Source organism: Lepidochelys olivacea (assembly GCF_965140295.1).
Source record: "Lepidochelys olivacea isolate rLepOli2 genome assembly, chromosome: 5".
Classification (NCBI taxonomy): Eukaryota; Metazoa; Chordata; order Testudines; family Cheloniidae; genus Lepidochelys; species Lepidochelys olivacea.
Genome location: NC_140415.1, coordinates 92,733,475 through 92,745,769, shown reverse-complemented (window position 1 = coordinate 92,745,769; position 12,295 = coordinate 92,733,475). Strand labels below are relative to the sequence as shown.

Sequence of the window (12,295 nt, the reverse complement as noted above, 5' to 3'; positions counted from 1 at the left end):
GAGCCGGAGGGAGGACATGTTGCTGCTTCTGGGAGCCTTGTGGAACCACAACAGGCAGGGAGCCTGCCTTAACCCTGCTGCACCACCGACTGGACTTTTAACAGCCTGGTCAGCAGTTCTGACCAGAGCCTCCCAGGGTCCCTTTTTGACAGGGCATTCTGGTCGTAAACCAGACACTGGACAACCTTGTTTCCACACTCCTCCAAAACTGGCTGAACCAATTATTTTTTCCCCAAAAATATTTCACTCTGACCAAGACACCAGAAATTTTCAGTAAATTATGAGTGACTAAGAACTGGGGGTTGGAATGCAAACACATGGGCAACTTTAACTATAGTGTCACTAGTGAGCCTGTTATAGTGTAGCATCCCCAATACTGGTAAAATTACAAAATTTCTTCTGAGTTACCCTCCTCTCTCATATTGTTTTACAATGTGTGATGCACTAAAGTATAGTTTACATACTGCACCTGATGTCATGGAACCAACTTGAACATGCATGACCCAGCAGTATTAAAAAGTGTAACACAATCACATGATTCTTCTATTCCTATTAGGAGGTTGCTTATAAAGATAATTTTACTGAAATAGTAACTAATGAAATTGAACACTAGTCACTCGAATTCATTTTCGGTCTGAGTGACTTGCAAAGGAAATTGTCAGATTAAATAATTCCATTCTTACAATTTACAGTTGCCACTCATTACTCTTATCAATTTATCTTTAAAAACTGTTTTTCAAAGTCATTTAAGTAATTTTTAAAATAACTTTGTACGCTTTAAAATTCACATCTTAGAGAATAAGCTTTACTTACTTTCACCTTCCTGCAACATTTTCAACAGCTGTGCATTTCTTGCTTTTACTTCTTTATACTTCACCTAATATTAAGAGATTTAAATAAAATCACCTTTTACTATATGGCAAAAGGGACCTTCTTTAAATTGTTATTTGTTATTTTTAAACATCAAGTTTGAAACCCGTGATTTTACGGTTAATTTAAGAAGCACCAGGGTTCCAGACTCATCTATTTCAATGCACAGGAGTCAAGGATGAGAGAATACAAGAGTGGTAGTTTAAATCAATTAGAGGCCAAAGTCAAAGGAGCTCAAGCAGGCACTGGCACTACAGAAGATTCAAAATCAACTACACATGGTGTGAATGGAGAAAGAGAAGAACGAACTGCTAAACAGAACTTTCCGGAAGATTTTAGCTCCATGCCTGACAGAGGTTTTGTGGGTTCCCTGAAAAAAAAAAAATGAAGGCCACATGAAAGAATTCTAATGCCAAAAGAAGTGACATTTAGACTATGGTGGTAGCCAAAGAGCACATTTAGGATTGAGTCCTCGTTGCCCTAGGTGCTATACAAGGACGCACAGGGAAAACATGATCACTGCCCCCAAAGACCTTACAGGCAAGGAAATTCTCTTTTGGACTCTTCATCTTTCAGTTTTTCTGACCTTACTGATCTCTCCTGTCCATCTGATGCCTGAATTGCCTCTTCTAAGGTAGCACTTCTCATGACTGATCACTGGTGCCAATTCTGGCAGTTTGGTTTCTGTGTCTTTTCTTAATTCTACACCTGTGTTTTATATTTTCCTCACTCTCTTTTCTCCCCATTTCAGTGTCCCTATATTGCTCTCTCTGGCCTTGAAGAAAAAATTATTTTTATAGGATATCTTGAACCTGGTGGCAAGTCACAATGCTCCACTTACACACCAATCTCATCCCTCATGTTAACGCCATAATGCTTCATACAACAGGGTCAGCTGGTTTATAAACAGAGTTAGCAGTGTTCCTTCTAACAGGATGCTGATTCAATTGCATGGGAGCAGAATGAGGAACCGCAAATGCCAATATTGAAAAGGGGTGGGTAGATAATTCTACAGTAGAGTACCTTCAACCTCTCCAAGAAAGTAGACTAGAATGCCACACCATCCCTTCTATAGCCATGCTTTAGAGCAATATTTATTGAGCCCAATGCCAATAAGTGAATTTAAATGGTCATAGTAATGCATTCTTCCAGACTCACAGCTAGCTAAAGCTTTCTATACCCTTCAATGCCCAATAAGCATAAAAGACTATCAAGTAGAAACTCTTAACAGGTTATATCACATGAAATGAAGCACTTAACAAGAGTTCTTGTGCATTGCATTATTCTGCCAACTGTACTCTAGGAGCAATATCAAATAGAAATGGTTTTCCATTTCAATTAATTTCATCTGTGAGCCCAACCTTGACACATGACAGCAGCTGTTAACCAAAAAACTTGTTTCCTGTTTTGCAGCAGATTGAAATCATATTCAACATTTCAGCTAAGTTCCGATTAGAAAATCACTATTGTCAACAATTTAATGCTGTTTATACAGAGTACAACTGTTCAGTACCCAAGGCTAAGTTATGCAGTTGACATATTGATCAGTTTTTGTTTACATAAACAAACTATTCCTCCTTGTATTCCTGTTCACCACTCCCAAGCAAGGATAAACAAAAGCTGATTTAATGTGACCAATAAGAAGTTGGTCCTGGTGCTTCAGTGCATTTACTCTCGCCTTTTGACATAATGGTAATTTCTCATAAAAGTTCCATCCTTGCTGCTTTGTATTCATTTTCAACCCGTGTCAGCTAGAGTCACGACAGGTATTAATATGGTGTTCCAGAGCAGCAATTCTGGGAATTTTCCTATCTAATTTAGCATCCAGCAACACCAGAGGATTTAGTAAGGAGTCAACATTTGTACTGAATATTGTTTTGAAATCTTCCTCATAGGTTGGGAGAAGGGGCACAGCAGATGCAAAGCTCCATTTCAATGCTACAGGGCTACAGCTCTAAATGGTTTCTCTTGTATCTGGAGAAGTATGCACTGGTTTCCTTTTTTAGGCATTGCAGATTGGTCTACAGTCTTGACAGCTAACAAAATGGCAACATCTGGGAAACAAATGGTACTTGGGTATGCCAAAACTGATAAATATTTACTCCTTGATGGGTGACCTTCTTACAGTAGTCAGTTTATTTATAGATACCTGTCTTACTTACCAAGAAAGGTCAATTCATCTGGTACTGCAGGAACAACTTTGGAGAAAGATGCTCTGGAAAGGTAGTATTTTGGTGGCCAACACAAAGTTCCCTTTCAGACTAACCATGTTTTGGCTTAATCAAATGGGTAAAAAAAAGTTAGATTTTGTTCAATACTTGGAAACATCATCAACTACATACCTCCCACTGAGTAATGATGCTTTTCAGTTGCTGAATTTCTGTATCTTTCTTTTCAAGTTCCAACTTTAATCGTTCTGTTTTTCCATCTTTCAAAATAACCTCCTACAAAAAATAAGCAACCACACAATTTTAGGACTAACGATAAAAGTTTGCATTAGAATTTCAGTCCTGCAAAAGGCAGAATTCAGCTGCCCTTGACTGTGTCCAAACAAAGAAAAAAAACAACAACCCACTATTAGTCTGGTTGCTTCAAAGTAGCTCTTGTGCAAAAAAGTGTTGGTTTTCCATATCTGCTCCACCATTAAAATATGGTATATGTAAATCAGTAACAAAGTGTTTAAGTTTTAACAAATACTTGCATGCTTCAAGTATGTTTTGAAGGACCAAGCCATAAAACATTTAAAGACTGGGTATCTGGCAGACTCATGTGACAGAGCTTCTGTAAAATGTTCATTTTAAAAATATAGCTTTAAAAATATTTTAGAAGCTTTTATGGATGGATACACAAGCAGGATTTTTTTAAAATCTTTTTCAACTTCAAAAAACATTAGACTTGAAGAAGCACATTCTGTGGAAGTGCAAGCAAAATGGGAGAAGCTCTCTAAGCCTTGACTATTGGATTTTGTTCTTATTGCTAGAGAACCAGTAAGTGTGACAAACTATTCAAGTGTTTTCGAATATTAGTGTACACACTAACCCCACCTGAATAGAAGCTGTTAGAAAAAATTGCTTGTACCCAGCATATGAGACAACTTTGCCCTTCGTTTTTACAACTGAGGAAGTCCTAGTTTACTAAACCATGCTAGAAGATTTTAGGAGCTAGGCAACTTTTTGATGCTTTAGATGTATGAGAGGAGGAGGGGGAATGGAAGTAGTTTTGGGCAAAAAAGTGTTCTGGGGTTTTGTTTTGTTTTTTTTAACATTCAACGTGCTACAAAGAGCTGGGAGCAAAAGTACACACAAACCAGATTAAATGCTAATGCTGTTTCAAGTTCACGCTCGAAATGACTGAATCCTGCACACTGTGTTTAGCTGGAGCATATGCAATGCTAACAGTCATTTTTTCTCCAAAAAAAGATTTTTTTTTAAGAAGATTAGAACTAAAGAGAATATCAGATTTTTTTTCCTGAAGGAGTATAGCAAGGTTTGTGAAGGTTGTGAATAGTGAAGTCACAACAAGATTGTAACCTCAGCTCAGCTCTCTCTCAACTGAGTAGGGAAGAAAAGGATACCAAGTCAGGAAAAAAAACTAGGACAAACCAGAACACATAATTAAACCTTAAAAGTACAGTCGTAACTGAATTACTTCAGCTTTTAACAGTCAGATCAAGATGAAACTTGTTCTCAAACATTAATGTTATATTCTTAAAAATCAGCATTTGCTCTCCCTTCTGACTTTATTTTCTCACTGTAGGGAAGAAATATCCCACTCAACAACACGGAAGTCATAGGAAATATCCCCATTATGGCTTTCTGCAAGGACATTCAGTCACCACTGCAGCAAGGGGCACAGAGCAGAAGTAGTATTTTCTGAAGGAAAAAAAAAAATTTGCTAATGCCAGACTACTACTACAATAATAATAGCCCTAGAAATATCTACAGGTAGTCAAAGGACCTGATGACTGATCCATGAGAACTGCAACCAGACTGCAGGGACCAAGGTGTTAGAACTACCACCTCAGGAGCCAATTTTGTAATTCTCCCTTCTCCAAAGATATTTATGCTACTGGAAAGAGGTCAAAGAGGAGTGGGTCTTTGTCATTCCTTCCTCTTGACCTTCTCAGGAGGAGGAGATTTGGCAGTCCCATTTCAGTTGTTTGCATTTTGTTTTTTCTAAAGTGATACACTGACCCATTTTTACATGAACCAGTCAAAAAAAGTTATCCATAAATTGTGTTTTCAGCATATAACTGAAGTTGTGAGCGCATAAGCAGTCAGATATTTTTTGGTAAGAAGAAAAATTATTGCAGAAGCTTCACATTTTATTTCGGTTATCCACCAAGCAAACACGTGCACTTGAAAATAGCTGCCATTGTACATGCCTGACTATGTTCATGAGATGTACAGTTATCCACTCCATTGTAATCTGTGAGTTGGTCTCTCCTTTTTTCTCTAATAAGTATTTTATGAACATCATCTTCCAGTCTATTGAAGAATCCTCCATCATGCAATAAAGTCTGGGAAGAGCTCAGTTCCTGTCAAGAATTAATGTCATGATATATCTCCATTTAAATAAAAGTCAATATCCAGCTAAACAATTAAATATAGCTGAGTTTTAAAGAAGTCTGTTTAAAGTCACAAAAATGCACAAAATATAGATATCTTCTTTAATATCTAGAGACACATCATGAGAAAACTGAGTACTAAATTATACCTAGTGCATATTTTCCTGCCAACCATAAAACTCTGAAAAATAAGAACATTTCACAGAAGTGGTATCAGGTGAGAAAAAAAATATTCCCATTGATTTAATACTTTTGTGCAATGCCTATCTAGATTTTTGAATTATAAATCACTTTGACGTTAAATATTTCTTTTTCTACCTAAAAGGGTCATAGTATTAGGAATGTTCCACTGCACAATATTTGCCATTAATATTTTCTTATCTACTCTGCTTCCAATAGTTATTTAAATTCTTGTACCCTGCCTAGAGAACTTTTAGGGCCAGGCTTTCAAATCTGTCTGAACTGCACCAACAAAATTTGCAAGCCTGTAACTGATGGCACAAAACTGGAAAAGGCATATATAAGTTCTCATTCATGGACTTTTATCTTTGCATTTGCTCACATGAGTTTTATGGACATACTTTAGGCATCCGATTTGAAAAATTAATTCCTGTCATTACAGAAAGTGATTAGGCCTCTTTGTTTAAATACTTATCTTCTGCACACAAAACCTCATTATTTAAGCTGGTCTTTGGTGTTGTGTTAGTTTTTATTAAACTAATAAACATAAAAGTCCTACCTCGTGCTTTTTAGCAAGGGGATCTGAAAAAGAACACAGGAAAAATAAATATTATTTAAAAAAAATACTACATTGATTTAAATTATACCAAAAACTATCAAAGTGAAATAATTCAGATGAGGCTGAAAAATCCATTTTGGTTCTTCAGCATTAACTCTCATTCTTTTCCCAAAGTTACACTAAAGAATTAAAGAGGACTGTCTACACCAGTGATACTCAGACCTCAGTGGTTCAGAAGCCAAATTAGCGATAAATATTACTCAAAAGACCAACAGTAGTGTGAATTCATTGTTTCATTTACTATAGTACTATATTTTATATATATTATTCTCACAGCAAATAAGTTAAATCAGTGCAAGTTGATAACTTAGTTTATAAAAGTATCCCGATTGGTTAATAACTACATCACACAGTGTTTTAAAATCATGTGCTGCAAAGAGTCACAGGAGACACGCTAAAGATCCACTTGCAGCTTGTGAGCCTCAGGGCTTCTCTACTAGGGAGATCAATGCTGCTGCAATCAATGCAGTGGATGTTGAATTAGCGACTTAAGTACTCCAGCTCTCCAAGAAGAGTAAGGTAAGTTGACTGGAGAGGGTCTCCCACTGACACAGTGCAGCGAAGACATCAGGGGAAGTCAACCCCAGGGACGTGAATAATGTAGCTGGAGTCACGTAACTTAGGTCGACTTACGCCAGTAGTGAAGACAAGCCTCAGTCTGAGTATCATTGGTCTATGTTGTATTTTAAACCCTATCCCTTAAAATAACGTAAAAGAAAGCAGACCCTAATTTGTTAAATGCAGTGAGAATTCATAACTGGCAAGCAACATTTTTGCAATAAACAGACTGCAGACTGTATTTAATTCTATTCTGGTTCTTATATTGCCCTTATCACCTTAGAATCTCAGTACCTTCCAATAGCATATTAGGGCACAAGACCAACATCTATAATTTGTTCAGACTGTCATCCTTTGTGGGTGTTTTACTGGTTTTTTTTGTTTTTGTTTCTTGGTTTGTTTTTAAAATCAACACACATTTAATAAAATACTGGTAACTTAGATAAGTGCTTAGAATATTTTTTTTTAAAATAGACTTGATTCAATAGTATTTTTTCTCTTTCCAGATCCTACCATTGTTTCCCTGCTAAAGGCAGGACCACTGCTCTGAAGACACCAGAAACAAACCAGCACCCAAAGAATTTACAAAGAGTGTAAAAGGCGCTGTGGTAAGCAATATTTCCCCTCCCTTAATTCTTCCTCCCCAAAAGAGCCAGCTTTGGGTGCAAAGGGCAACTAGTGTCCTACCACGGTCTGGGAAGTAGAGGGAACTCACTAGTGTGGGGAAGAGCAAGGCAGCAAGTACAACCAAGCTGGGAGTAAAGAGTTTTTCCTCTGGAGTGAGCTTGGACCATTGCCTGATACTGGTCACTGAAACAAGTTCAGTACTTCTCCACACCTCAGCAGTTAAAATACTTCTCTCATTTGCTCCTCTCCTTAGCTTAACTGATTAGTCCACATTAAAAATAAGAAGATTCAGGATACCTAAAGTTAGATTTAGAGCTATTAGAACACAGTGTTTAGTTTACTTGTTTCTAACACTGTTCAGTGAATATATTTAAATACAGTGTTCCTGAACTGAGACTTTGGAAATGCAGAGTTTCAGTCCAGAGGGTGTTTTGTTATTAAAAGTATAAGTCATAGTAATTCCAAAGAATTAAACACTTGGTTTGTAAATAAACATAAAAATGCATACCTATATTAATGTCTGACTGAAAGTCTTTCAGAGATACTGTGAGAGGTTTGTCTTTTCCCTGCTGGTTCTTTCTTTTCTCTTTCTTATTCACTGATTTTGAGGGAGGTGAAGCATTCTCAGCATTTTCATAGTCCTGAAAGGAATAAAACCCTACTGATTGCACTATTTTACTCTAATGAATAAACCAATTAGTAATTTAATTGCTCTAAAGCGGAGGTCCCCAAACTGTGGGACATGCCACCTTAGGGGGCGCAGAGGAACATTAGCAGGCCCAGGCCAGCCCCCCCGGGGGGGGGGAGGGCAGGGAGGGAGGGCCACCCAGTCCCACCAGGCCCCCAGCTTTGCTTTGGCCACACCCCCAGCCATGGCTCCCGGCCCTATCCCCAGACTCAGCATGGCTTCACATGCAGCCGGAGGCCAGCTGCTGACCCCACCACAGCCCAGCTGCGGCTTCACTCCCAGCCCTGCCCTCAACCCCTGGCTGCGACTCCGTTCCCAGCCTGAGGCAGAGACTTGGGGGGGAGCTGCACCTGGACAGGGGCTGAGCAGCCAGCCCCCAGCCTCTGCTCCATTCCTAGCCCTGCTCTCAGACCCACCTCCAGCCCCTTACTCCTGTCCATGTCATGCTCCACCCCCACTCCCAGCCCCAGGAGGGCTGGGGGGGACCACTGCTCTAAAGTTTTGTGTTCTTAAGAAAAATGACAGTACATAGACAAAGCTCTTGGTCTAAAATAATTTGAAGGCTTTTGGTAGACATCTTTCTTGCTCTGTACTCTGATTAGCCTAAAGAAACAACTGTGTTCTTTAAACCAGAGTATAGCTATTCACAAACAGTACAGTGAACGGTCAGCCTACTACCCCAACACCTAGATAAAATGATATCTAAAAATCAATTATTTAGTATAATATAATCAAAAAGCACTGTAATACAGTAGTGTCACAATCAATTATACTTGCTTTAAAAACAAAACATCTGCTTGACATTTACTCTCAATATCCCTAGTCATTCATATAGCAGTAGATCACCAATATTCTGTGGCCATGCTCTAGCCAACTGACATTACTTCTTAAATGAAATTAGACAAAGAGTTTTAATGAGTTCCTTTTAAGCCTGAGGTTCTGTTTTATTAAATGTGCCATTACACTGAAAACAGTAAAGTGTGATTTGAAGGTTTTACCTAAAGAGAAAAAGTAGTGATACAGAAAATAAATAAAACAGGGAAAAAAAGATAAAACAGTCTCTGATGTTGTATACCAGCCGCTCTCAACTGGGGGTCCACTGCCTCTCAACTGGTTTCAGGGGGTCGCGAAGCAGGCCAGTTTTAGACTGGATGGGGCCCAGGACAGGAAGTTCAGAGGCCCCCAGCACTCCACAGGGCAAGAGTTCCAACCCCTGCCCCCAGCCTGGTGGCTGAAGCCTGGACCGACCCCCTCACCACTTGCGGCTGAAGCCCAGAGCCATGCCTCTTCCTCAGCGGGAGTTTTTAATAGCCGGGGGGGTTCAGAAAGAAAAAGGTTTTGAAACCCTGTCCTATACTATGAGACTACAATATAAACAGCTACTAGATTTTAAATTTACTAGCATATACAAAGTTCTCTCAAACTGCTAGAGAGTTGGCTTTACTTGTAATCCATGCAGATGCCATTTGGACTCAAGAGCAAATCCCCAACAGGCTATGCTTAAAGACTAAGTCTTCGCTTGCCTGTACTTAAGTATGCATTTTAAAATGAAGTTAAAATTGGAAGTTAAATTACAGTTTAGTTTTAAGAACTTTAACTTAATTGTGGGGATTCCCTTCAAACAAACAAAAAACCTCTGCAAAGCCTTAGTTTGTCCAACAGAAGTACAAGACACTACTAAAGCTGACACTCAGAGCAAAAAATTGGATGTGTGCCATTTTTGCTTTTTTATTCTGTATAATTTAAGGTTTTTGTTTTTCTTAAAGTTTCCTACTTGTTTTTCACACTAGAAATTCAGGACTTATCAGCACTCTCTCTCCTGGAACACTATGTAGATGACTGGAGAACTAGCAAGACAACACCACAAGCACCAAAGGTGGTAAACCTAACCAGCTGAGAAGGAATTTTTAGTCAGCCTGTTCAAAACTGTTATCTATTTAAGTCAAATACCTGAAACAATTGGGAGGAAAGACATTAAAGATTCAACATGCCTACCACTTCAATTCAGACCTAAAAAAGCTCCCCCTCCCCTTCAGTTCTATGATCCTCTAGGAAGACCTCTCCAGAACCCCCACCAAGACCAATAAAACAAAAAACAAAACACACCCACCCACCCCTACATAGAACAAGCTTTAGCAGTCCTATTTTTAATGTGAAAACAAATGTCTTTATATTATCAAAGAAGCAAAGAGGGTACAAACTCATTTTCCCCCTTGGCAGGTCATCTTTAACATTCTCAAACTGTAATATGGCTGTTTGTGGTTTCCCTCAACTCTCTAATGGTTCTCTCAATTCTTAGTAAATCTTTGGGTATTAAAAACTAAAGAGTTAGCTTACACAAAATTTTGTGGAAACCAAATTAGACTCCTTTCTCCAGAACTCAATAAAGGTCAAAAACTTGCACAATTTTCAGATCACGATGAAGCCACCAAATACCTTTTTGTGCTCTTCATATTCCAGTTTGCTTAGCAGTAATGCCTTTTCAAGATCTGCTTCAAACATTTCAGATGTCAGCTGAAGAAATAAGATTAAGACAAACTCATGACCGATTGTTTTTGTTTTTATTAATAAAAAGCAAAAAGGTGCGCAATTGACAGCTGGTTAAAAAGGTTAAAACTTAATTTTAGCCTATGGAATGTTACAGCTACTGTCAACATACTCTTGGTAATATGATGAAATGCACAAGTAAGAACGACTAAATACGTTTGTACAACAGTTGGTAGAATACCTTATTGGTTGAAACACATTTTGTTAAATAAAAGTCTGACTGAAACCATGCACTACTAAGTCACTATAGGGAAAGTGAAGTTCTTTTTTTTTTAATTGCTTTTGTTCAAAATGCTTGCTTGTAACTTAGATCTTGAAGTTTTGCATGCAGAAGCTTGTTGATTTTAAAGCCTAAAATATGAACAAGTAGAACAGGGGAAAGAAGAGCCTCTCAAAAGCATAGAAAAGACCAGGCCGCCTCTGCCGCCATTAACAAAAAGTAACTTCTGCTGAATGGCAGGGATGGCAAGAGACTCCAGGACATCATGTGTGAAAGAAACAAAAGTTTGTCTGGGATGCCATAGGAGGATGTGCAGTGCAAGAGTTGTTTCAGAGAAGCGTAAGGGATCAAGAGCGGTCTTAGATTAAGGAGAGATGGAGGGAAGCTTTAGTCTTGATGGAGTTTCTTGGGATGTGGGATAAAAGGGGAATTGAAATTTTATATGTGGGGACTGAAAAGGAAAGAAAGAACTAAGTGTTGCTTAGCAGAGGTAGAGGGGTAACATCTGATTTTATAGTGTGGTGGTACGGTAGAGGAGTAGCTGAGTTTTGTTTACAGCACTATATTAATCTCCATGGGAAAAGGTAAGCCAAAAAAAAAAAAAAATACACCAAAGCCAATACAAACTTACTGAATGGGGAACACAGATGGGCTGAAGATAAGCAGAGGAAGGGATTCACCTGGATTCAGGGTATTGCTGGATCAAAAGGAAGTGGCTGCTTTTCAGGGGGTTGGAAAAACTGCAGTGTGCACACCTCAGATGTAACTAATTATAATACATCTCTAAAAACGTAGCAGTTTGTTTGCATCAGATATTATTCCTTTAAATGGTTCCCAAATTATCAAAGCAATCCCAGTGTGACAAATAAGCAAATATTATCATGTTTCCTAGTTTGTCTTTGTCCGTTCATTCCGCTACTCTTCTCTTTCATCTGTCATTTGTCTGTTCTTTGAGTTGCAATTAGGATGTTTTCAATTAGTAGGGATTAAACTTGAAGTCTCTGTAAATTGAAGTCTCTAACTCATGATTTGAGGACTTCGGAATCTCAGCCAGAGATTATGGGTCTGTTACAGGAGTGGGCGGATGAAGTTCTGTGGTCTGCAATGTGAAGGATGTCAGACTAGATGATCATGATGGTCTCTTTGGCCTTAAAGTCTGAGTCTTTGCACATTCTCAGCTCAATTTGATCAAATTAAAAATGGCTCAACTAGCTTTTATAAGTTTTAGTGATACCATATAACTTTCCTGCCTGTGATAACTGTGCCCTTAAAGAACTTACAGGGTTTCAGGAGACACAGATTGCTTAAAATACATGGTTTATTAAATCCTCCAAAGATCTAGACCAGTGGTTCTCAATCTATTTACCACTGTGGGATGCATTGCTCACAGCTCTCTTTGTGTTATCTGAGCCGCATCCA

At 38.5% G+C, this 12,295-nt stretch overlaps 1 protein-coding gene across 3 annotated transcripts in view; it reads right to left on the bottom strand.

Annotated features, from left to right (window-relative positions):
* Window positions 1-12,295, bottom strand: part of GKAP1 (G kinase anchoring protein 1) — a 41,711-nt gene that overhangs the window by 5,086 nt on the left and 24,330 nt on the right. For all 3 annotated transcript variants that reach the window (XM_084628639.1, XM_084628637.1, XM_084628638.1), the window contains exons 4-9: window positions 10,546-10,623; window positions 7,930-8,062; window positions 6,177-6,199; window positions 5,255-5,407; window positions 3,213-3,314; window positions 814-877 (exon numbers count right to left, since the gene is read on the bottom strand). In XM_084628639.1, coding sequence (XP_084484765.1) covers window positions 814-877; window positions 3,213-3,314; window positions 5,255-5,407; window positions 6,177-6,199; window positions 7,930-8,062; window positions 10,546-10,623 — 553 coding nt within the window. The remainder of the gene's footprint in view (window positions 1-813; window positions 878-3,212; window positions 3,315-5,254; window positions 5,408-6,176; window positions 6,200-7,929; window positions 8,063-10,545; window positions 10,624-12,295) is intronic.